The 26639-nt window shown below is 45.6% G+C and overlaps 1 protein-coding gene across 2 annotated transcripts; it reads left to right on the top strand.

Moving 5' to 3' along the window:
• The first annotated feature begins 1206 nt into the window (after positions 1 to 1206).
• On the top strand, positions 1207 to 26639 carry PDE12 (phosphodiesterase 12). Of its 2 annotated transcripts, none has more exons than XM_078775452.1 (6): positions 1207 to 1721; positions 8489 to 8889; positions 9019 to 9356; positions 12983 to 13182; positions 19394 to 19472; positions 22943 to 24105. In XM_078775452.1, exons 1-6 carry the CDS (start codon positions 1317 to 1319, stop codon positions 23065 to 23067), a joined length of 1548 nt encoding a protein of 515 aa, XP_078631578.1. In that variant the 5' UTR covers positions 1207 to 1316; the 3' UTR covers positions 23068 to 24105. The 2 variants fall into 2 exon arrangements, with proteins under 2 accessions (XP_078631578.1, XP_067967963.2); XM_068111862.2 differs by lacking the exon at positions 22943 to 24105 and adding an exon at positions 24677 to 26639 and having other exon boundaries at positions 1211 to 1721.

The raw sequence follows: 26639 nt of genomic DNA, 5'->3' as shown, positions 1-26639 counted from the left end.
TTCGCGATTAAAGCGCTAAAATATATTCGTATTTAAAACAATTTACTCGAAGAGAAAACATGAGCGAATAAGGTTCGCAAACGCACCCACAATTGGTTTTACTGGAGAGGATGCGATAAATGAATGAAGGTGATGCGATGAAGATGCGAATGAAGCTAGAATGAAGCTCGAGCGAATGAATAAATTGAATGAATGAATCTCTTGAATTGAATGAATAAATGAATGAATAAATGGAGCGAATGAAGCCCGAGCAGGATACCAATGAAGCTGGAGGAGAGGATGCGCACGTCATGGCCACGTCACGCCCACTCCCTGAGTGAAAGAGCCGTGCATTACTCTCGTCGTAACTCCAATTATTACCTTCGCAAAAGCGGAAGGTTATGTTTTGATCGCTGTGTATTTATTTGTATGTCTGTGTGTGTGTGTGTATGTTATTCGCATAACTCAAAAAGTATTCAACCGAATTGCATGAAATTTGGTGGGATGATTGGTTATTATACGGGACACATTTGATTAGATTTTGGGAGCAATCGGGTCAAAGGTCAAGGTCAAGGTCACGAAAAGGTCAAAATCGTATTTTTGTTGTTCTGTTCCCTACACTCCCATGCCAAGTACAGAACAGTAGCTGCGGCGAAGGTATGCGCTCTACCGAGTGCCCGTTCTAGTTTACTCTAAGATTGCGGTCCCTGGTCCTGTCATTGACATTGTTTATGACATGATTGACATATCTTGAATATATTCAAACATTGACGCCCTCCGCAAGTCTCTGGTACAATGGGCGACATGAATGTACAAACATATTCCTGACGCCGTTTCTGTGTATTACAGTGCTCAAAAAGATAAAAACATACAACCTAAAAGCACAACATATTTATGGTGTATTCTGGTGTTTCTCGAAGCGAGGCCGAGATCCCACCTTCTCATTATGGCGCACTTCTCCTTTAGTTTTTCAGTATTACATCGATGCCACTGATAATGCGGAACGACCGTCGATTACCAAATAGCTACAGAAGTGTTATTGCTGGTACATTTGTTTGATCCTTCACGATACATTATTTGTAACTGTGCAGCTGAAAGCCATGACGGTGTTGTGTAGTTGGTGTTTCATGCACTGAGGCTGATCTCTTTCACTCTTTCAAGGTATGCTGCAAATTATTTTAATTGGAACTACGGAGTGTCAAGGTACGTAGCATATTTTTTTTTAAATGAAGTAATTTTTAGATTATAACGGCTGAGGAAGAAATCTATGTTTACGGTGAAGAACACGTTTTCGGTGTGCTGTGAATCTGAAGAAGAAGCGGGTCGGTGTTTTTTGGATGTTGGCGCGTTCTTTACTCGCCGTCGCCGCTTCAAGTCGGGCAGTGAGGAGGCTGTGCTGCTCTGGAGCGATGAATAAGTCACGGATGGCGGTGGACTCCGATGGTCGGATGTTAGTACGCTGTGTGCCCGGCGAGTCCAAAATGACGCTGAGCTTCGTTTTCCATGGCAAGCGCAAAGAGCTCCTGCGCAATCAAGACGAACCATTAGAATGCGCTCTGCAGCGGATCACCCAGAAAGCAATCACTGTCTTGGAAAAGGAGAACAAGAAACTGAGGAGGAAGATGATGAAGGAGGAGAAGAAGAAGAATACGAGCCAGAGAATGGAGAGCGACTTGGTGGAGGGAGCTGTGGCCTCCACATCAGGAACGAATACACCTGTGTCGAGTGGTTGTGACGCCAAGGTGAAGTGTTTGTTCGGAAACACGTGACGGGAGGGAAGTATGTCGCGGGTCACAATGTGTTATGGTGGTTAATAAGGTTAGCTTGCACTTTTAGATGATCGTGTGTGTGTGTTTGTCAGTCAGTGTCGTACTTTTATGTCCATTAATTACTTACAGTCGTTGCCAAAAATATTGGCACCCTTGCCCCCTTTTTCAAATAATGCACCATTTCTTCCAGAAAATTGTTGATCAATATTAAAAATATCATTTGGTATCCACATTTGTATTTCTTTGGTTTGCAGTGGAATAAAACAAAAAATCTGAAATTACTAAATGTTAGCTTATTCGTATTCCACACATAAATCCTAAAATGGCCCGGATATATATTATTGGCACCTTTTCGAAGTTAAATAATTAGATTTCAAGCAGGTGATCCTCCTTTATTTTGGAATTGAATTCACCGATGGTGAGTTGCAGGTGCCTGCAACATAAAAATAACTCATTCAACCAGTTTGAACAGAGAAAAGGAGTCATTCTGCTGTTTTGTGTCACTGTGTGAACCACAATGAGCATGGAGGAAAGAAAGAAAACCAGAGAATTGTCTGAGATCAGACACAAGATTGTAGCCAAGCATGGACAATCTCAAGGCTACAAGTCCATTTCCAGAGACCTTGAAGTTCCTGTGTCCACCATACGCAATGTTATCAGGAAGTTGAAGGCCCATGGCACTGTAGCCAACCTCCCTAGACGTGGCCACAAGAGAAAACTTTATCGAAGATTGCAGCGAAGGATTGTTCGAATGGTGGAGATAGCACCTCAATCAACTACCAAAACTGATTCAAGCTGAACTTCGGACACAAAGTACGACGGTTTCAACTCGCACCATCCATCGGCAACTTGATGAAGGGGGTTCTATGGTCGGAGGCCCAGGAGGATCCCACTGCTGAGAGAGAGACGTAAGAAAGCCCGACTGGAGTTTTCCAAAATACACCTGAACAAGCCAAAATCTTTCTGGGAGAATGTCCTGTGGGTAGATGAGACCAAATTAGAGTTTTTTGGTAAAGCACATAATCTCTATGTTTACAGAAAACAAAATGAAGCCTTCAAAGAAAAGAACACCTTCCCTACAGTCAAACATAGAGGAGGTTCAGTGATGTTTTGGGGTTTTTGTGCTGCCTCTGGCACTGGGTACCTTGAATGTGTGCATGGCATCATGAAATCAGGAGATTACCAAGGCATTTTGGAGCGCAATGTTCAACCCAGTGTCAGAAAGCTGGGTCTCCGTCGAAGGTCATGGGTCTTGCAGCAGGACAATGACCCCAAACACACTTCAAAAAGCACCCAGGAATGGTTCAAGACAAAACGCTGGACTGTTCTGAAGTGGCCAGCAATGAGTCCAGATCTAAATCCCGTTGAACACCTGTGGGGAGATCTGAGAACAGCAGTTGGGAGAAGGCACCCTTCAAATCTGGGAGAACCGGAGCAGTTTGCACAAGAAGAGTGGGACAAACTGCCAGTAGTGAGGTGTAGGAAGCTCATTCATGGCTATAGGAAGTGTTTGACTGTAGTTATTTTGTCCAAAGGTTGTGCTACCAAATATTAAGTCTAGGGTGTCAATAGTTTTGTCAATGCCATTTCTTTTTATTTTCTGATTTAAAAGGATATATTAAGTTCTGAATCAAAAACAAAGGGTCTGTAATATTAACAGTGAAATAAAGAATTATGGAGACCAAATACTTTTGTCAATTTCAACTTGTTTTTAGAGAAAAATATGATTTATTTGAAAAAAGTGCAAAGGTGCCAATATTTTTGGTCATGACTGTACGTCTATTTATTAATTACCTATTGGTAATATTGAAATGTACCTTTTAACTCTTCAGACTGCTGAGACCCCTTCAACCTTTGGAGACCCTTTAAGATCCTTAAGACGCCGAGGCAGCAAAAGTCCCTGAGGACCCAAAAGACTCGGATGACTCAAAATTCCCCGAGGACCCAAAAGTGCCTGAGGCCCCAAAAGACTCAGATGACCCAAAGGTCTGTGAGGACCACGAAAGACCCAACAACAACAACAACAACAACATGCATTTTAAGGCCATTTTCCCTGCTAGAGCGGGGGTTAGCCTTGCGGTCCCCATGACAATCTTCTCCATTTTGCCCTATTTTCTGCATCCCTCCTTGTTAACCCCCTTGCCCGCATTTCTTCTTCCACCACATTTAGCCAAGTCTTTCTCGGTCTTCCCCGTCCTCTACTTCCTTCCACATTCATTTCCATCACTCTTCTCAGTCACTTTCATCCTTCCTCAACACATGACCAAACCATCTCAACCTGTTCCTCTTCACAGCATCAATCACAGGCTCTATTCCCATCATCTTTCGCAATTTCAACCCCAAAAGACCCAGATGACCCAAAAGTCCCCGAGGACCTAAAAGACTCCGAGGACCTAAAAGACACCTTGAGTCCGGCAGGCAGGTATACTACAAAGCTCTGCAGACCAATGAAAATTTGGTCCAATGGACCAACCATCCCCTTCGTCTTAAAAAAAAAAGAAAAGATAGGATCACATCAACGTTTGAGGAGTGGTAGTCAGTGGCAGTCAGTTAGCCAATTCCAGGGACCTCACATTGAAGCAGAGCATTCTGGGTATTGTCAAGTGACGTCATGGCCGATTTCAGAGCATTGAGGGTTTTTTTTCAAATTCAAACATGAGCAATTACGGAAAACAATCTAGCATTTGTCTTTAATTTAATTTTTTCAGAAGTGAGGCATTAACATGTATTTTCCAAGTTTGCCGTAAACTTAAAAAAGGCTCAACTGGCATTGTAATTCGATTTGTTTTTAGAATGAATTGGAAGGACACATGAAGAAAGAGGTCCTCCCTGACATATTTTATGAATTGAAAATATTTAGTGAAAAAGGGGGCTAGCAGGATGGCCTCGAGTTACGGACACTCCTCACATCTAAGCTGTGTAGCCTGGGTTTGAATCAACGACCCAGTGATAAACTGCCATCCATGTTTCACATGCAGGCGTTGGCTTAGCGGTTAGGGTGCCGGCTTGAGATCCTAGGATCCTGGGTTCGAATCCCGGTCGATCGCTGAATTAACGCCAGGGGGGTTGACTCAGCCTGTCATCCTTCTGAGGTCGGCAAATTGAGTACCAGCTTGCTGGGATGAATGATCACGGTGTGTACCCCGATTCAGAATAGGCACACCGTATCCCTGCGCATCGTAAGAGCGTGATCAAGGGTTGGCGTCAGGAAGGGCATCCGGCCATAAAAACATTGCCTCAAACAGGGAACCATGATTGTCATGGGGCCCGCAAGGCTAACCCCCGCTCTAGCGGGGAAAAATGGCCTTAAAACGATCATTCATTCATTTTTCATTCATGTTTCACATGCAGGGTGATTCTTAAATGTGTGTGCCGTCTCTCGGATGGACGTTAAACTGGCGTCCTATCTGCCGACATTAGTTATTGGTCGATAAAGATCCCATGGTGTCTGTCGTTCAAGAAGAGTAAGCGAGCTATCGTGGGCATCCTGAACAAATTCCTCCCTAGTAGCGTAACCTTTGCTCAGGAAGCTGATTCGTTACGAAAGAAAGCTGCTGATGTGGTCTTTCCTGTTTTCAAACAGCCTGATTGATCTCTGACCATCAGTTTGGATTTCATTCTGATCACTCTTCTCTTGACATGCTCCGTCTACTCTCAAAACAATGGATGGAGGCCCTCAATGTCAGACATGAGATCAGGGCCGTCTCTCTGGACAAATCTGAAGCCTTCGGTACAGCCTGGCATCCCGTCTTACTCTCCAAACGCTTTGTCTATGAAATCCAAGGTCAACTCCACACATGGTTTACTGAATTTCTCTTCTCTTGTAGCCAATGTGTGGCTCTCAATGGAATCCTTTCATCTCCTCTCCCTGTCAAGGCTGGAGTGCCCCAAGGCCGTGTTCTCGGCCCCATCCTATTTCTGAACTTCACAATGATCTCTCTTACCCGTTGGAAAATCCTCTATCTCGTTGTTGATGACTCTACCCTCTGCCTTAACATACCTAATCATTCAGACAGGGTGGCTGCAGCTTCTTCCCTCTTCAGACCTTGGGGGGAAAAAAAAAATCACAAACTGGTTAAAAACTTGGAATATTGTCTTTCAATCCTGACAAATCTCTCTCCGAAAGGACCATCTGGCAAACCCTCCTATCTACTTTCTTGGCAATCCTCTCAGAAGTTCAGTCATTCAAACTCTTGGGTCTCACTATATCAGCCATGAACTTTCTTGGGCAAACCACATTTCAAAGTTTGCCTCCAAAGGCAGCCACTGACTCGCCCACCCTTTGTCCCCACCGTTCTGATGAAACTCCCCAAATCCAGGATCACTTCTCACCTACACTCATTTGTTCCTCATTTTTCCCACATGTGGAACCAACTGCCACATTCGCTTCAACCTCATCTTCCTTCCAGGCCTTGAAGGCCGCTGTGCACCACCATCGCATATATGAACCCTGTTCATCACCATCGCCCATCCAAAACAACAAACAATCTTTTCTACCCCCATTAAGCCCTCCCAAATTTCCAGTTTTTCCTTCCTGAGAGTTTCCTTCTGTCTCGATCTTGTCCACCCCTGCATTCTCACCTACCTCTCATCCAGCATGAATTAAATTAGACATAAAAATGTTAAGGTTATATTTGACAACTTTGTCGAACCATTCCTAAGTCCAGTTGGGCACGATACCTGGATTCGTAGACCTTGCAGCATACCTTGGAACACAGACGGTCCTGGCAAAAACTGGAATGGGTCCGGATAACCTTGACCGAATCCACATTGAAGATACAAAATCAAATCGTGCTACATCTCGTTTCGGCCCCATCTCTCAGTGGTGAAGAATCACTTGGAAAATATTCGGATCCGGATGCGGATCGTGATCTTCACCAAAATCGAATCGATTAATTCGTTCTCGTCGCACATACCTAAACTCTCCATCAAGTTTCGTCCGAATCCTTCCATAACTTTTTGAAATATCCCGCTCACAGACAGAAAGGGGTGAAAACGTAATTTCCGTCCACCTTTGGTGGTGGAGGTAAATAGACTGCACAACGTTATGATTGCATTCAACCACTTTGTCGCACTGTGCTGAAAGGCCAGCCAGGTTGCTCCATTAACGTTGGTGTGCATGTAGACAACCAGACAAAATACTGATTACAATACCCTCTCCCATCCCTTCAGGACGTGTAAAAAAAACGTGTAGATTGACGGCTCATTGACAAGTGGCAATCTCTCAAGTGAAACATGTCAACAAATACATTAGAAAATAATTTTTCGCTCACCTGGAACGAAGTTCAGGGGAGCTTATGCGATGGTGCGTCGTCAGTCTGTCAGTCGGTAAACACTTGCAACTTCTCCGAAAAAGCTGATGGGGTTGCGACCAACTTTGGCACAAATATATATATATATATTTTTTTGTATACAAGATCGAGGCTCGTGAAAGAGCGAACATTTATCACACAGAAAGACAAACCGACAAACCGACACATAACCGACAAACCGACACATAACCGACAAACCGACACATAAAACAAATAACATCGGGAGTGGTAGACAAGATGGGGAGAGAGGGGGAAGGACACAAACACAACATTTGAGAGCAGGAACCGAGAGACATGGAGACATCGAGAGATCTGTGGGAGGGAGAGGGCTTTGGGGGGGAGGCATGGGAAAGGGGGTGGGAGAGGCATAAAACATATGGACACTGCCAGGACTACCAGGAAAGAAGTTGGAATTACAAACAAGGTGGATCTGGGATGAATTAGTGGGGGTAGAAAAGATCAAGGTTTTGGATGGGGGAAGATAAGAGATGGTGGTGAACAGCTGTTTTAAAGACCTGGAGGGAGGAGTGGGATTGAAGGGAGTGTGGGAGTTTGTTCCAGAGGCGGGAGAAAAGAGGAATGAAGGAGTGAAGGTGAGCAGAGAGCCGAGATTTCGGCAGTTTAACCATAAGAGGCTTGCTGGCAGATCTTGTGCGACCTGTAGGAATATTTGGGGGACAGAGCACAGAGAGAGCTGGGGGAGCAAGGCCGGAGAGGAGTCGGTATGTTGTGTCGTGACTGCTTTTTCCTCTGAAACTACACACACTATTTCGATGAAACTTGACCACAATCTTCATCACCTGTAATGCACCGAAGTTTTTTCACGGCACTGAAGAAATCGAAGTTTAAAGGGGTCTTTGGGGTGAGGGGGGGGGGGGGGGGTCAAAGTGGGTCCAGGTTTTCTCTGTATTTTCTTTCTTCTCAGAAACTCCACAAACAATTCCGAAGAAACTTGGCCACAACCTTCATCACCCGTGATGTACCAAAGTTTGTTCAAGGCATCACAGAAATTGGGGTGTGAGGAGGTATACGGGGTTGGGCGTGAGGGCTTGCCCCCCAAAATAGTTTTTTTTTTTTTTTTTTTTTTTTTTTTTAAAGTCTTATGATTATGTTAGTATGATTCTACATGCTGCCCTGTCTTCTAGCAACCATTGAAATTGGTTTAAATACCTTTAGTCAGTGCAGTATGCTGTTTATTCCACCAGGTTAGCGCCAGGGGTATTGTGCCCCTATGTTTTCCTTAAATGCCAAAGCAATTATTTGCATAACAACACAATGTACAATATTGATATACTGTTCTGTATGAAATAATGCATTTGATGTATGCAATGAAATATTTAGCATTTTGTGTTGACTATTTACACATTGTATATTTGTGTGGAGAGGAGTGGACATGGAATATACATCCTGGAAAGTGTTGTGTCAAAGGTGGTTGCTGGTGCAGAAGACGAGACTGTCAAAGTGCATCTGAGCTTCGCTGGCGAAGCAATGGACCCAGCGATGATCAATTCCGAGGCATGGCGTGAAGGAGCCACCCTGGAGATCGGTTCAAATTGCTACCGAATCGAATGCAACCCACCCTGCATCACCTCCCTGTCTCTGCCTTCGGTCATCATGCTCGGCTTCCCCGTGTTCCCTGTTGCTCGCTTTGAATTTGTTGAGCTAGCGCACGTGTTATACGAGTGGTTTGTCGATGCGGATGAGATGAAGGCCGTGGAGCACGAGGAGAGGACATGGGAGCCGGTGGGAAACGCCGAGTTCTTCACGCCCTCCGTCCAACATGTTGGACACAGGTTGCGCCTAAGGATGACTCCCGGTGATGGCATAAGGTTTGACCTGCGTTTTTTTGTTCCTACTGATTTACGTCTGCTATGTGTCCCAAGCTCAATTTTCCTAACTAGTTTGAATCTAGCACCATGTACCAAGTATGAAATATAGACTGCCCTTTGTCTAGCTAGACTCGGTGAATCCCAAGAAAAAGAAACCACCGCAGTGGAAGCATCGCCTGGCCGTTGTACTTTTGATTCGAGACACCGCTTCACTGTAGAAAAGACGGCACTCGGAACGCTGCGGGTCATTTCTTACAACACACTCGCCAACACGTATGCCAAAACGGAGCTCGCACGCACGGTGTTGTTCCCATACTGCCCGCCATATGCGATGGACCTGGGATACCGGCAACAGCTGCTCCAGAAAGAGCTTAAAGGCTACAACGGTGACGTCTTGTGTCTACAGGAAGTAGACACCCGGGGGTTTGAAGGATTAGCTCCATTTCTCCAGAGATTTGGGTTTGAGGGTAAGTTGTGATGGAATTGTCGCTTTTGTGAAAGATTGTCGATTTGTGTCCGCAGACAAATAATGAGCATACTCTTGTAATCGCACAGTTTATGAAATCCATTGGTTGAGGGTGTGGGTTGTATTTCTCACGGGAGCACGTTTACTTTCACTTTTTTTTTTTTTTTTTTGCAGGTGCACATCGACCCTTTTTATTATGCAGGCTATATATTTACCAGACTCTGCAGCGTCATGCTTAGACAGTCCTTTCTGAGTCTGGGAGTTCGGTAGTTTGACCCTTGTCCGAGTCACACCAAAGACTTTAAAAATGGTACGTGCAGCTTCTTTGTTTGACGCTCAGCATTTTTAAAAAGCATAGAGCACGGACAAGCAACCATAGGTTGGTAACCATTGCACAGGTTTTTTTTTTTTTTTTTTTTTTTTTTTGTATACTGAATCGAGGCTCGTGAAAGAGCTAACATTTATTTCACAAACAAAACAACCAGACAAACAAAATAGACAAAAAGAGGGAGCGGAAGACAAGATGGGGAGAGAAGGGGCAGCACACAACCACAACATTTGAGAGCAGGGAGAAGTGTGGGAGGGAGAGGGCTTGGGGGGAGGAGGCATGGGAAGGGGGGGGGGAGAGGTATAAAACACAAGGGGACCGAAATTAGCGGGGGTAGAAAAGATCAAGGTTTTGGATGGGGGAGGATAAGAGATGGTGGTGAACAGCTGTTTTAAAGACCTGGAGGGTGGAGTGGGATTGAAGAGAGTGAGGGAGTTTGTTCCAGAGGTGGGAGAAAAGAGGCATGAAGGAGTGAAGGTGAGCAGAAAGTCTTGATTTTGGCAGTTTAACCATAAGAGGGTTGCAGGCAGATCTTGTGCGACCTGTAGGAATATTTGGGGGACAGAGCCCAGAGAGAGCTGGGGGGGGGGGGCAAGGCCAGAGAGGAGTCGGTAGAAGACGGAAAGACCACCAACCTGCCTGCGGTGAGTGAGTGAAAGGCCCTTGGAGTTAGCTTCATCGCGGGAGATTCCAATGATTCTGAACGCTTTGGTTTCAACAGCGTGAAGACGAGCTAGGTGTGAGGCAGGAGCACCAGACCAGAGGGGGGGAGAGCAGTATTCCATAGAGCTGCGGATGAAAGCCTTGCATGTGGTGAGGAGCTCAGGTGTGCCAAGGAAGGACTTAGCACGACGGAGGATGCCGAGTCGGCGACTGGCTTTGGAGGCCAGATTTGAAATGTGGTTTTCCCAGGAAAGATCATGGCAAATAGTGAGACCCAAAAGCTTGAGTGACAGAACTTCTTGGAGAGGATTATTCAGAAAGTGGATGGGAGGGTTGTCCAGTCGGTCTTTTCGGAGAGACATCGTAAGAGTGTGAGATTTATCAGGATTGAAAGACATGTTCCATTTGGATGCCCAGTCTGTGATTTTGTCCAGGTCTGCAGAGAGTGAGGAGGCTGCAGACTGCCGATCTGAGGGATGAGGAATGGAGCGACAGAGAGTAGAGTCGTCAGCAAAGAGATAGAGAGGATTTTCAAGAGAGTCAGAGAGATCATTGATGAAGACCAGAAAAAGCACAGGGTTTGGTGGGCCTAATGGCCTCCTGCAGCGAAGTTCCTTAAAAGGGAGCTCCATAGCATTGAAAAGCTACGGAGTTATTGGCCTCGTGGTGGTTACCTTTAGCCTGCGGGCCGGCGGCAGCACTGCCTGACCAGACATCCCATTATACACTTTTCGTGGGCTTTGTGGTGTCAAAATGTATGACAAAGTCAACACGTGGTAGCTAAAAACCATGCCCAGACTCTAAGTACTCACACAAAATTTGGGGCCTCCAGGCCATGATGGAAGAATAACGTGCAAATGCACAAACAAAAACAACACTTAAAAATATTTACAAGATGTTGATTATTATTATTATTATTATATTATTTCTTTCCTCCTAAAGGGTGCTGTGACTTCAACTTTTTTTTTTGTATTTTTTTTTTTTTGTATACATAATCGAGGCTCGTGAAAGAGCTAACATTTATTTCACAAACAAATCAAACAGACAAACAAAATATATAAAAAGAGGGAGCGGTAGACAAGATGGGGAGAGAAGGGGAAGCACACAAACACAACATTTGAGAGCAGGGAGATGTGTGGGAGGGAGAGGGCTTGGGGGGGGGGGGGGGGGAGGACGCGTGGGAAGGGGAGGGGGGAGGTGGGAGAAGCGTAAAACACAAGGACTTCCAGGACAGAAGTTGGTATTTCAAAAAAGTGGATTTGGGGTGAAATTAGCGGGGGTAGAAAAGATCAAGGGTTTGGATGGGGGAAGATCAGAGATGGTGTAGAACAGCTGTTTTAAAGACATGGAGGGAGGAGTGGGGATTGAAGAGAGTGAGTGAGTTTGTTCCAGAGGTGGGAGAAAAGAGGAGTGAAGGTGAGCAGAGAGCCTTGATTTTGGCAGTTTAACTACAAGAGGGTTGCAGGCAGATCTTGTGCGACCTGTTGGAATATTTGGGGGACAGAGCCCAGAGAGAGCTGAGGGAGCAAGGCCGGAGAGTCGGTAGAAGACGGAAAGACCACCAACCTGCCTGCGGTGAGTGAGTGAGAGGCCCTTGGAGTTAGCTTCATCACGGGAGATTCCAATGATTCTGAACGCTTTGGTTTCAACAGCGTGAAGCCGAGCCAGGTGTGAGGCAGGAACACCAGCCCAGAGGGTAGAGCAGTATTCCATTGAGCTGCGGATGAAAGCCTTGTATGTGGTGAGGAGCTCAGGTGTGCCAAGGAAGGACTTAGCACGACGGAGGATGCCGAGTCGGCGACTGGCTTTGGAGGCCAGATTTGAAATGTGGTTTTCCCAGGAAAGATCATGGCAAATAGTGAGACCCAAAAGCTTGAGTGACAGAACTTCTTGGAGAGGATTATTAGGATTTAAACATTCTTCCTGTTTCTTACAGATTGAGAAACTAAAGTTATCCATGAGAAATCTAACCTGGCCGATTTGAAATGCTTCGAGGTCTAGCTTTCGACCTTGGTGGTCGTTCGTATGCAGCGTGTGTTATTTCTATGAAGGAAGCGAGTCTCAGCAGGTTGAAAGATGTTACAAGTGTGCGTGGGTGAGGGTTCGCATTTAAGAGTGCACGTATTTGGTTTACGGCCATTCTTCGGCTTTGGCTGTTTCCAAGTACGGCAAACAGGTAGTACAGAACTAATTTTCTTGACATTAATATAGGAAGTTAGATTTCTATTTTAGCTGGGCAAAGAAGTCTTCAATCCTATGATGGGGCTGGCAGGATGGCCTAAAGTGACAGACACTCAGGTTTAAGCTGTCTAACCTGGGTTCGAATCTCGACCCACCTATAAACTGTCATCCTGGTGTTTCGCAGGCAAGGCGATTCGTCGATGTGTGTGCCGTCCCTCGGATAGACTATTGACTCAATGTCCCGCCTGCTGGCATTGGTTGGTGGATGTTAAAAATCCCACAGTGTCCGTGAAAAGTAGGCAAGCTATCGCCAGCACCCTGAAGAAATTCCAAATTCTTGCCCTAACCTACAGCGGGCACCAAATCGGCATAAATAGCATAAAGAGGGATAAAAATTGGCATTTTATGCTTTGTCTTAAAAAAAATTTTTTTAAATTACTATATTTATTTTGCAGGTAAATATTGTGAGAAAGGGAATCAACACGAGGGCTTGGGCCTCTTCTACCACACATCACGGTTACGTTTGATCGACCAGCATGACGTGGTATACGCGGAGGCACTAAAGAATGATCCACGGCATATACCACTCCTTGAGCACCTCTCCACACGTCCTCAGCTTCTTTCCTTAATCTCGGATCTCTCCACTGTGCTCCAGGTAAACATTTGTTGTGTTTGATTCTTGGCCTTTAAATTAGTGGATTTCTATAACCTTACTCCACTGTTGTGATGTCAGATTGGTGTGGAAAGCTTAGTCTTTGTCATTTTATTGTGCTGCATCCATTGCAGTCTTAGAATATTTATCTCGACTTATTGATGTGATTCTTGATTAGGAATAATTATCCGTGATAATCACGGGTGCAATCCCTTAATGAACTGGAATAGCACTCAGTAGAGCACATACCTCCAGGCTGAACAGTTTATATTCTGTATCCCACTGATTGGCACGAACTGCATCCGGATCTTAAAGGGGAACCCAAACGCTCAGACAACCTCAACGTTAATCTATCCCTTGATACCTTACAAAATAGATACGATGTGTCTTTTTCTGATTTGCGATTTAAAAAGTAATGTCGCGTGACTACTCTTGATGAACACCGCAGGGTAACTCAGATGACCACACGAGCTTAATACTCCGAGGCGTTCAGTTCAATGGCGGAGTTAATACACGCCGGGGGTGAGGGGGAAGTAAGGAGGGGGAGAAGGGGTGGGAGGATGCCGAAGAGCTTACCTTCACAGATCCCCTGATGTCCTCGACCCTGCAATAAATCAACTCAAACACATTTAAAATGTACAAAAATAAACAGGTTTATTAAGGAATATGCCAGTAACAAAGAAAGCACGATAAAACTAAATTCCTAAATTGAGGGACCCTCCACACAGACAAAGGGAAATATAAAAGAACGAAAATAAATGTGTGTGATTTATTGTGGGGACTTAGCTCAACTCGGCTGGTGTGTCTCGCCACGAATCGCCAAAGGTCGTCTCAGTCTTTGGCGGGAAAGTGCACTCATCCGTGCAAGTTGGGCCTCGCTGCGCGTTTTTTCACTCCAGGCCTTGCGCGTGAATCAAACCAGCCGCGCCTGTCCACTCAACGTTCCCGCTTGGAAACCCGCGGTTCCCAGTACAGGGCTCATCCTCCTCACGACCACCAGCAATATCTCCCAACACGGCCTCTCGTGATGGTGTCCAAATCAGAAGGGGCGAGAAGATGTCAGCACACAATCGTCCGCTATGGCATCCAGAACGAGAATGGGCAGATGTCCGCCGCTCCAACTATTTTGTACCCGCGGCTCTGACGTCATCTGTCCTGTTTCACCAATCGGCTAGTTCCTTCTTACTAGTCCTTTCTGTCAATCAAATCCCCCGCCCAATCATTGCCCCTTTGGGCGAGGCTCTCGGCCTGCCCGTCCTGTGTCCTCCGACCAAGTCAGGGTAATCAGCGGTAGTGCTTCATGCATGGTTTCCTGTGGTTTTTATTAATTAGGGTGTTTAAATGCGGGATTCTGGCTTGGTGTCTAGCGCAGTGTCATAAGGAACAAATTAATAAATTACAGAGGCAACGACACACAGGGGATAAATTTACCCATGATCCCTTAGCTAATTAACATGCCCCACCCCTCGTGATTGGGACGAATATACAAGCTTAACCCGACACACGGTCTAATACAAATTTCCTACTTATGATGCATCGAGATGGTTCTTCTTCTTCACGACAGTCGGAGCACACTAACCTATACATTCTACCTGAACTAAGGTATTGTATACCAATTGCCGAAAGACCCTAAGTTTGCCAGAAATTGGACAGGGTTTGTCCAAAATACCCGAGTGTGGATACATTTAACTGACGCTTTGGTGCACTCTGGTATTCCTGGAACAAATGACGTCAGGACGTACTTAGCCAGGAAGTAGGTACAGTAGGTTTTAACTTTTAACCTCGGCAGTGTACGAGCGATTGTGCTTTCCTTTGTTCTCACGGATGTTTTTAAAGCATTTGTTATTTTATATGAATAGATTGTGCTTTCGAGAGAGCCTGTGTTGATTAGCGATACCGATATCAGGATTGTTGTCCTGTGCCGATTAGCGATGCCGATATTAGGATTGCTTTCCTGTGCTGATTACTGATACCAATATCTGGATTATTTTTTTTGTTTTAGTTATTTCTTTAATTTTTCCCCCCTGTGCCATTTGCCGATGCCGATGTCAGGCTTTTTAGGCTGTGCTGATTGCCGACATCAGAATTTTTGTCCCGTGCTGATTGCCGACATCAGAATTTTTGTCCCGTGCTGATTACCGATATCAGGGTTTTTTTGTTTTTTTTTGTATACAGGATCAAGGCTCGTGAAAGAGCTAACATTTATCACACAAAAAATCAAACGGACACACAAAGTATATAATAAGGGGAGCGGTAGACAAGATGGGGAGAGAAGGGGAAGCACACCAACACAACATTTGAGAGCAGGGACATAGGGAGATCTGTGGGAGGGAGAGGGCTTGGGCGGAAGGGGGGGGGGGGGAGACGTATAAAACACAAGGACACTGCAAGGACTTCCAGGAAGGAAGTGGGTATTTCAAAAAAGTGAATCTTGGGTGAAATTAGTGGGGGTAGAAAAGATCAAGGGTTTGGATGGGGGAAGATCAGAGATGGTGTAGAACAGCTGTTTTAAAGACATGGAGGGAGGAGTGGGGATTGAAGAGAGTGAGTGAGTTTGTTCCAGAGGTGGGAGAAAAGAGGAGTGAAGGTGAGCAGAGAGCCTTGATTTTGGCAGTTTAACTACAAGAGGGTTGCAGGCAGATCTTGTGCGACCTGTTGGAATATTTGGGGGACAGAGCCCAGAGAGAGCTGAGGGAGCAAGGCCGGAGAGTCGGTAGAAGACAGAAAGTCCACCAACTTGCCTGCGGTGTGTAAGTGAAAGGCTCTCGGAGTTATCTTCATCACGGGAGATTCCAATGATTCTGAACGCTTTGGTTTCAACAGCGTGAAGACGAGCTAGGTGTGAGGCAGGAGCACCAGCCCAGAGGGGAGAGCAGTATTCCATTGAGCTGCAGATGAAAGCCTTGTATGTGGCGAGGAGCTCAGGTGTGCCAAGGAAGGACTTCGCACGATGGAGGATGCCCAGTCGGCGACTGGCTTTGGAGGCCAGATTGGAAATGTGGTTTTCCCAGGAAAGATCATCGCAGATAGTGAGACCCAAAGCTTGAGTGATAGTACAGTGGATAAGCTCTCATATTTTAAGAAATTGTGCATTTTTTGAGAAAAGCATGAAATTTCTAGCATAGTTAGTATATACCATAAGGTTTATTTTCAGATGTGGAGGGAAGTCAGATTTGACCTCTGAGGACCGTGAGGTCAAATCCAAAATGGCCACCAGTCCACCAGGTCGAATGTTCAAACGTGCTTATAGGTGTCATTTCCAACTAAATTGGGGATGCCCATTCATTTGCTGATACTTTTGAGATCGCCAGAACTCAAGGACATGCATTTAGGTCACGGTCAAGGTCAAATTATGTTAAATATCTATTTTTATGATACTGCAGTTGGAACTGCTATTGGAAAAAGTTCATTTGAACTTTTAAAACTTAATTTTTTCAGGTACAGGGATAGGTACAGAACACCCAAAGACCAGAAATGATGAAAAAAAAGTGTTTACACTGAAAGGAATGATGCAATAACCTCTGAAAAAATAACTGTAGTTAACCAAGTATGTCCACAAAAGCTTACATTAAATCAAGTGCAATGATGAAAATTGGTAATGATCTAAATCTGACAGTCGCCAGAACAGAAGCACAGTGCAGTGCACTTGAATGCAGCTTTGGCACACTTGCAGTGTCCAGTGCACCCTTTCTTTCAGCCACAGTCGATCAATTCATGGCACGATTTTGATGCTTCAGGAAGAGTGGTCCAAAGAGGCTGCCACCCAGTTGTCTCCTTTGTCCAGCCCTAGTCAGGTGGGTCTGGCATCTCTGGATCCATGACCAATGCCTGGTTACAACAGTTGGCCTGGTAGCAAGTGCGCTTGATGTGCTGCTTGAGTGTTACCTGGGTTGGAGGAATGTTCTCTAGAGTTCTACACTTCTGTGTGAAGAGCTGTTTCCTGGCATCATTCACTTCCGTGCTCTCACTGGTTATATCGTACATCAGCACCACAAATCGCTCTAGCAGTAACATTGAGCCTTCACTGACCTCACTTGGCATGCCTACGAGTTCATTGAAAACATCATTCACCTCTGGGCATCCCGAATTTAGTTGGAAATGACACCGATAATGTTTTTCTACACTATTTGGTTTCAAAATTAAGCGCGTTTGAACATTAGACTCGGTGGACTGGTGGCCATTTTGGATTTGACCTCTCACGGTTCTCAGAGGTCAAATCTGACTTCCCTCCACATCTGAAAATAAACCTTATGGTATGCACTAACTATGTTAAAAATTTCATGCTTTTCTCATAAAATGCACAATTTTTGTGTTTATCTGCTGCACTATGACAGAACTTCTTGGAGAGGATTATTCAGAAAGTGGATGTTAGGGTTGTCCAGTCGGTCTTTTTGGAGAGACATTGTAAGAGTGTGAAATTTGGCAGGATTGAAAGACATGTTCCACTTGTTTGACCAGTCTGTGATTTTGTCCAGGTCTGCAGAGAGTGAGGAGGCTGCAGACTGCCGATCTGAGGGATGAGGAATGGAGCGGCAGAGAGTAGAGTCATCAGCAAAGAGATAGAGAGGATTTTCAAGAGAGTCAGAGAGATCATTGATGAAGACCAGAAAGGGGAGATGAGAGAAACCCATTCAGGGCCACACGTTGACTACGATTAGAGAGGAAGTCCGCAAGCCATGCATGGAGATTTCCATGGACACCATAGGAGGAGAGTTTGGTGAGCAGAGTGGGGTGCCAGACCGTATCGAATACACGTGATATGTCAAAGGAGACAGCTCTGATTTCCTGTTTGGCATTGAGGACCTCCATCCATTGTTGAGACAGCAGAAGCAGCATGTCCAGAGTAGAGTGACCTGCTCTGAAACCAAATTGATGATCAGAGATCAAGCCATTTGATATCCGAAGCAATGATAGATTCCATGACTTTGCTGATAATTTGGAGAAGGCTGATTGGTCTGTAGTTGCAAGGATCTGATTGGCCCGTGCCGATTACCGATACCTATATCAGGATTATTGGCCCATGCCGATTGATTAATTGGCCTGTGCCGATTACTGATATCAGGATTGTTGGCCTGCGCCGATTACCGATACCTATATCAGGATTATTGGCCCGCGCTGATTACAGTTATCAGGATTATTAGCCTGTGCCACTTACCGATATCAGGATTGTTGGCCTGTGCCATTTACCGATATCAGGATTGTTGGCCTGCGCCGATTAACGATACCTATATCAGGGTTATTGGCCCGTGCCGATTACCGATACCTATATCAGGATTATTGGCCCATGCCGATTGATTAATTAGCCTGTGCCGCTTACCGATATCAGGATTGTTGGCCTGCGCCGATTACCGATACCTATATCGGGATTATTGGCCCACGCCGATTACCAATATCAGGATTATTGGCCTGTGCCAATTACCGATGCCGATATCAGGATTGTTTCCCTGTGCCGATTGGTTGCCGATGCCGATATCAGGCTTATTGGCCTGTGGTGATTACTGATATCGACACTGTCCATTTCATCATCACGTGTGGTAATTATGGCTGAGCAGCACAGATGCAGTCAGTAAGACCGTACATTTTATTTAGTGAGGGGCATGTGCACTCTTTACACACACAGAGCGTGCCAACGTAAAATGCATGGCGGCCTTCCCAACTGTATCCGTGGTATCATTGCATGCACCGACCTTAATGCTGATTGGATCGCATGCGTCTTGTGATATCCACCAATCATAGCCAAGAACAGAACGGAGGCTCTGCCAAACAAAGCACGTGCTTTATAGCCTGAACTCACGGGCCGGTCGTGTACGATCGAGAGAGTGCTGTAGTGCGATGGCAATATTTGCTGATAGCGAGCTGAGCACTCGCCTGCTACCTACGATTAATGGTCATCGACTATTGTCTTTATAAATCGCCCTGCAAGAATAAAGTAAGCGAAGGACAAAACGAAACCCATTTTTATTTTCTTTATCACCCAAATTATTTGTGGGACGAAAACATTTGCCATAATTTGTGAGGATCGAGTGCATGATGTGCGCCGTGATCAATTACCATGCGTCAATGATGTGTACGTCATATATGAATACGTAATGGGCCATTACCTATTTTTGGAACCTGCGCTAAAAGAAAAACTGTTGATGTCGATTATACTGGTTGGAGCCCACGGACATATTGATATCGACTTAGCTTCGTACTGCCTCCGTTTCATTTGCAGGTGTGCGTTTTTCAGAGTGTGGAAGATGAATCACAGAAGCTGTGTGTAGCTAACACTCATCTCTACTGGCACCCACAAAGTGAGTAAATGTTATTTTGTTGCAAAGCTTTTATTATATATTTATAGCACATTGAGCTGTCTCGTCTGGGTTTGAATCTGGACCCAACGAAACAAATAAATTACAATTTTCTATCGTAACTACTGCTGGGAAGGTAAAGGCAAACCACCTGGCATATTGTGTGGTTGCTATGAGACAAATCTGTCTTTGGGCAAAACACTGGATCCACCATAGAAGCAATAAACAAACGTCAAACAAATAAATTATATAATGTAGAACCTGGACATTCGTGGATTCAGCGTATTCGCGGTTCATAAAATGTGACCTGCTTCTACATTTGCGACCCTGTGCTTCATGTATTCGCGGTTTTTTGCGGGTACAAAAAAAATCCCCACCAGCCGTGTGCACGACACAGTTCTAAAACCATCTTCGTCAGCAGCTCTAACCACCCATCTACCACCAGCCACGTGCATGACAAAGTTATAAAACAATCTTCCACGAGCCACGCACAAACAACTTCCCACTAGCCGCGCGCATAAAACAGAAGAGGAAGATGCGGTATTCTGTATTGTCTCACGAAGATGGACGTTGAGTTTAAATTGCATAATTTTAAACGTCCTGGCATCACAGTCCTTGTGTTAGAATTTCATTTTGTTTTCATTCCAAAAGGTTTATTTTTATTTACCGTACCATCAACCAACCCCTGCTGATGGGTGCAAGATTTACACTTTGGGGATTTGGCCAATAAAATATACCTCTAATTTGGAGTTGTATAACTCGAAGTTTGGGGCCGAGTTAACCCTGAGGAACCGTATTACCATAGTTTATAAAATTCAGACAGATAAATGACGAGACAAAGAAGAGAAAAATCTGATCCCCACATGATGCCTGTGTGGGGTCGGTGCTGGTGGTTCGTTTGAGGGAGCTACAATTGATGGAGCTCTTGGTGCGAATAGACCATCTTGTGGCATTGCATTCGGGCCCTGTGGCCTCTACGGACACGCGTACTTTGTCCGGTGTCGTCTCCAGGGATGGCTTCGCATGACATCTCACCACAGTCCTGTACTCGGCTGCCCACATCCACTGCCTGCTCTGAGCTCCTTGCACGGTGCCATCCACAACGAATGGGATTTTCTGGGCGGGTGGAGCTGACTGTTTGAAGTTCGTTTTAAGAAAATGCTCTGTTCACCTTAAAATAAACACGTAGAGTCGTAGAGATATCAGGAAGGATTGATTTAAGGGATTAATAGGGGTGTTGGAGGGGGTAGCGAGAGTTCAAACACATATGAGGGAGAGGTTATTTATTTTACACAGAAACCGCACACTTTTGCTGAACTTGTATTAATGGTATAACTAGTCTCGTTTACCCCCGTTACCCCACATCACTTTCCCACAAAACAAGCAAGTGAAGGACAGTTGACAAATGTCCCCTCTTTTAGATAACAAGTTGGACTTTTCTTGGATGCAATTCTGTTCGACCTCGAGACTATTGTAAACATCCCAGAGATGAGAACATTCATTTATTGCTGAACTCAATCAGCAATCCATATAATAATTTGATTACCCGTTCCAAGGATAAACAGACTTGGCATTTAATATGGAATATTTTTTTTGTGGGGGTGAACTTACTTTTCAAGATGACTTAGAACCAAAAGTTCATTGGAATTATGTTGAAATTATTCTAGATTTTGTTAATGTGACCTTTAAAAGAAACAAAAACTACATTTGACATTTCGAAGCAAATAAATTGATCCTTGAAAGTGATGTAAACTGATATCGAACTCAATTCACGGACAGTACTGTGTTAAACTTCTGTACGTTTTCCAGAAGTATCTCTTTATTTTGCACATTAGCCAAAAAGAATTTCAACAAAAACAAAAGCTAAATTATGACTGGGATTACGGACAGTAAAATTACAGTTCAGTACTTCGTGTAACCTCCACAAGCATTCAGGAGAGCACGTACACGTCGAGGCATGCTGTTCACGAGATTTGCCAAGGTTTGGACAGGAATCGCTTGCCATGCAGTGACCATAGTCTGCTGCAATTCACGCACAGAGGTGGGCTGCTGGTCCAAGTTGTCGATTTGACGCGTTAATTCTGCCCTGGTGTTGACTTAGCGGCCAGGGTGCCGGCTTAGGATCCTAGGATCCTGGGTTCGAATCCCGGTCGATCGCTGAATTAACGCCAGGGGGGTTGAATCAGCCTGTCATCCTTCCGAGGTCGGCTAATTGAGTACCAGTTCACTGGTAATTCCCTGTTTGTCGTAAAAGAAGGTGACAAAAAGGGTTGGCGACAGGAAGGGCATCCGGCCGTAAAACATTGCTTCAAAAAGGGGACCGAAAAACAACAACAACCACGGTCCCCGAAAAAGGCCAACCCCTGCTTTGCGGGGAAAAATGGCCTCTAAAGGTGTTTTTTTTTTCAATTCTGCCCACAAGTTCTCTATCGCATCATTCATATCCGGGGACATGGCAGGCCACTCCATATGCTCTACACCACGGTCAGCAAGAAAGTGTTGGATCATGCGAGCACGATGAGGCCGTGCTTTGTCATCTTGGAAGACAAAGTTTCCTCGAAAGGCTGCACGAACAAATGGAAGCAATGTTTCTTCCAGAATGACCCTGTACTTGAACTGGTTCAGGTTTCCATTCAGAACAACCAGGTCAGTTTTGCCCCCTGCATGAAAAGCATCCCAAACGGTCACCCCACCACCTCCAGCTTGGACTCTTGGCACTATACAATCTTCGGTGTGGGCTTCATGCACTTGTCTGCGCACTCGGACGCGGCCATCTTGACGATAGACCAGAAATCTAGACTCGTCACTGAAGGTCACGTGATTCGAGTGTCCTGGCTGCCATTGACGGTGCTCTCTGGCCCACTGCAATCGGCGCTGGCTGTGTTGTCTGGTCAGGCGTGGCTTTCTCAGGGGACGCCTGGCACGATAGCCTGCTTGAACCAGTCGTTGGTTGACTAGCCTTCTGGATACAGGCACATTTGTCAGTTGCTGCCACTCAGCCGATTAGCTGATTTGGTACGGCCATTGCAGACTAACCGGTCGGTGCAGCTGGCGATCATCTCTCCTTGTGGTTCTGCGTGGACGTCCTGGCCTCGGTATTGGAGTAGGGACACCCCTCTAAGCATTTCGTTTCAGGATCTTTGACACCTGACCTTGAGTGATGCCATACTGCCGAGCAATAGCACGGTTTCATGCCAGAATTTCGTAAAGCCACCACTCCATGACAAACAGCATTGTCAAGTTGACGGACCATCTCCAGAGGAAGCGGCAATACCTTTTGTAGACGTGCAGCAGTTGTTTTCCACTAATACAGAACGCAACAACCCTTGTATACCCGATTGTGAAGCCAATCGTCAAATGTACCTGTCCTTACATTTTGTCACGCTGTTACGGATTTATGTGAATTTATGTGAATTACTATTCAGGTCTTTGCTTATTAATGTGTTGTCGATTAAAGGTTGTTGTGATTAAAGGGTCAGGAGCCCTTCTGGGGAAAAGGAGACCGGAAACGGAAGAAGAAAAGACACGAGGTTCAGAAGAAGCGGCGATCTTCTTCCTCTTCCTCGCCCAGCGCCGAGAAGAGCGGGATCGATATTGAGCAGCGTGGGGAACGCTGCGTTTGACAGCCCGTCTGGCGAGAGGAGTTACCTGGGCGGGGTAATTACCCCTTTACACGTCAAGTCGCCGTGGGTTCGTGCACGGAACCCAACGTTCGGCACAGTTCGCCTCCCCGTCTACAAGGACACGTACGGGTCGCACCTTGGGCCTCGCGCGCGTTGCAAGCCACGCTTGGTTTTGCCCCGTTGCTTGGCAAGGAGGTGTGCGCTGCAGCAGCTGTCCCCGGTACGGGACGTGCACGGTGGAAGCACGTCAGGAAGGGTCCGTTCAACCGCCCACGTGCGGAGATCGAACTACAGGAGTACGGAGACATTGTGAGAGACATTGACCATGGAGGGAGTCGGGAGTGGGGCTCACGTGAGGAATGTACAAGATGGCCATCTTAGAGCTATTGTAGATGAGTTTACATCGTAGTGATTGATTGTTGATTGTTGATGGTTGTTGATTCCTTGGGGGAATATATTATTGATTACTCCGGATCCTTGGTGTGGGGTTTCTTATTGACTGGAATTCATATTGATTGCGTTACGAAAGCGTATAAATCATATATCTTTCTGGCGGGGTGCCTCCCACGGTCCGGGGGTCACCGAGACCAGGTAGTTACCGGGAGGACCACGTAACACACGCCACCTGTGATATAATCCTGTTATTGACTTCTTGCTGCGAAAGACAATCAGTGACATGGTTCTTTCAACAAAGACATCACCGAAGGGTAAAAGAAACTCACCAGATTGATGTACTGAGTTCAGAAAGTAAACCCAAGTCAAGAAAAAAATAATTCCATATTAAATGCCAAGTCTGTATGTTCTGGACCTTTTTTAGTACTTGGAATCACTAACGTTCTTTCTTATTTATTTTTATTTTTTATTTTACAATTCTTTACCTTCTTTTTCTTTTTTATTAATATTTGATGCAATATGATGTCATATGGTCCTTTTGGGGAGATAGTGAGCTGTGAGATTTGTCAGGCTTGAAAGACATGTTCCTCCATGTGTTTGACCATCTTGTGATTTGGCAAGGTCTTAGCGAAGGTCATTGCAAAGACAAATAAAATAGAGAACAAACTCCAACGGCACTCAGTAGAGCGCATGCCTCTGCCGGGTTGACCCGTTTACGTTTTGTATCCACTCAGAGTGGATCTGGATCCGGACCGGAACCAAAACCGAATCGGCTTGTTCTTGTCACGTAACCAACTCGTCCACCTTGTGTTTTTTTTTAAGCTCACCTGGAACATAGTTTCGGGGACCTTATGCGATGGCGCGCCGTCTGTCCGTCCGTCAGTCCGTAAACACTTGCAACTTCCTCTCCGAAATCATATAAAAAATTTTTTTTATCTCGTATTCGGATCTTCACTAAAATGTAATCCATTCGTCCTTGTTAAACACCCAACCTGTCCACCAATGCTGAATTGCTTGGCTGATAAAAATGTGAACCTGGGTGGCTGGATATGGATGTAAGAAGGTTGTTGAGGTGATGACAAACATTGTACGTCAGTCAATTGTCTTTTTTTTTTCGTTCATCGGTGATGTGTTTTGTTTTCTAACATGCTCAATGTTAGGCCAAATGGATTCTGATATTTTGTCCCTCAGATGCAGCTGTTCGATTGGTCCAGGTCATTCTCGCCCTGCACCATTTGGAGCACGTGACGTCCACGACGCATCCCTCAACCCCGGTGATTTTTTGTGGCGATTTCAATAGTACCCCAGACACGGGGCTGTACGATTTAATCACCACGGGGACATTGTCATCTTGTCACGATGATTGGAGGAGCTTGGAGGGTGAGAATGAAGTTCCAGCTGAATTTGGCATTGAGGTGGGCCATATGCTGCGCATGTACAGTGCTTGCGGAGAGCCGGAATACACCAATTTTGTTAAGGGCTTTAGCGGTTGCCTGGACTATGTGTTTGCGTCGCGCGACGCTCTGCAAATTGCGCAGATCTTGCCGATGCCTTCGCATGAGGAGATATCGGCCCACGTTGCACTGCCAAGCATCACACACCCTTCTGATCACATTGCTTTGGTGTGCGACTTGAAATTTTCCCCACGTGACAAATAAACATTCTCGAACAAGTATCTACACTTTGAATCAACCTCTGGAATGCATGCGGCCATACTTTTGACCAGTCAGACACAAACTTACCTTTGGTGTCAACATTGAATTGTGTTCATTATTCTTCCGTCTTTTATGTATCTCTTTATTTTTTGGGATTTTATGTATAGTATTTTTACTTGTCTCTTCCCCACCCACAACTACCCCTACAATCAGCCTGGTGTTGGCTTAGCGGTTAGGGTGCAGGCTTGGGATCCTAGGATCCTGGGTTTGAATCCCGGTCGATCGCTCAATTAACACCAGGGGGGTTGACTCAGCCTGTCATCCTTCTGAGGTCGGCAAATTGAGCACCAGCTCACTGGTAATTCCCTGTGTGTCGCAAGAGGCGACTAACAGGGTTGGCGGCAGGAAGGGCATCCGGCCATAAAACATCGCTTCAAAAAAGGGGACCAAGGTACCCGAAAAAGGCCAACCCCCGCCCTGCAGGGAAAAAATGGCCTCTAAAGGTGGCTCAGGCTCATTAGTCTGTCCCCATGTGCAGTGGAAGACTGGGTTTTGCAATCGCACGTGTCTCCAAGGTATAACCTTCTACCATTTGAGCTTTGATTATTCAATTTTCAACAAACCCTTGTTATGAACTTGCACCGTTATCACCCGTCGCTTCACTGACGGGAATACTACATTTAGGTGGGGTGGCGGGGGGGGGGGGGGAGAGAAAGAGAACGAGGGGAGAGGAGGAGAGAAGGAGAACGAGGAGAGGAAGAAGAGGGAGGGAGGGGGGGGGAGGAAGAGGGAGGGAGGGGGGGGGGAAGAGGAGGGAGAGAGGAGGTCCCCCTCTCACACCTTCCCTCTCTACACCTCCTTCCCTCCGTCACTCTTAAACTATGTCAGCGATGGTGGAAAATCCACATCATGTAAAGTGTGACTTCAAGACCTCAGCAATCCTCCTCCTCCCCCTCAGACCCTACTCGTCTCCCTCTTTTTTTTTTTCTCCCCCTCTGTCTTTGTCCCCCCACCCTCCTCCCCCATCCCCCTTCCAACCCTCTCTCCAATTCCTCACTCATCTGTCTCAGCTGCAGTGGACATTTCACGTTATGTAAAATGTGACTTCAATACTTTGGCAACCTCTCCTCCCCGACACCCACTCTCTCGTCTCTCGATCCTTCCCCCCACCTCTCCCCAATTTCAATGGGGTCCTATATAGTATTACAAAAGCTTTCAAAGTAGCTTTCAATTAATTAAGACATAACTCTCCCCATATTTCCTCTCTCGCTCTCTTCTTTCTCTGCGCCAGGAAGAGCTTTCAAAGAGGTCCTATATAGTATGCATGCATCTGAAGAAACAGCAGCAGAGACCGTTCATTTTGCCCCAGATTTTTACTCATCACTTATCCAACCAACATATTCTAGTGTTGCATTTTAAATTTTCTGATGTTTGTAGAATTTGTTTTTCTCTTGGAAGTTGTGGGTTACGATGTGTAAATAAAGGAGCACAAAGTCTGA

The sequence above is a fragment of the Myxine glutinosa genome, chromosome 4 (assembly GCF_964187855.1).
Source record: "Myxine glutinosa chromosome 4, kmMyxGlut1.1, whole genome shotgun sequence".
Taxonomy (NCBI): domain Eukaryota; kingdom Metazoa; phylum Chordata; class Myxini; order Myxiniformes; family Myxinidae; genus Myxine; species Myxine glutinosa.
Note: the sequence above shows the minus strand (reverse complement) of the source record. Positions and strands in the feature narration are given on the sequence as shown.

Coding starts and splice junctions, on each gene's coding strand:
- PDE12 (XM_068111862.2), top strand. CDS start 1,317: ATGTTGGCGCGTTCTTTACTCGCCGTCGCCGCTTCAAGTCGGGCAGTG. Junction 8,890..9,018: donor ACTCCCGGTGATGGCATAAG/GTTTGACCTGCG, acceptor TTGTCTAGCTAG/ACTCGGTGAATCCCAAGAAA. Junction 19,473..24,676: donor TCTCTACTGGCACCCACAAA/GTGAGTAAATGT, acceptor TTTGTCCCTCAG/ATGCAGCTGTTCGATTGGTC.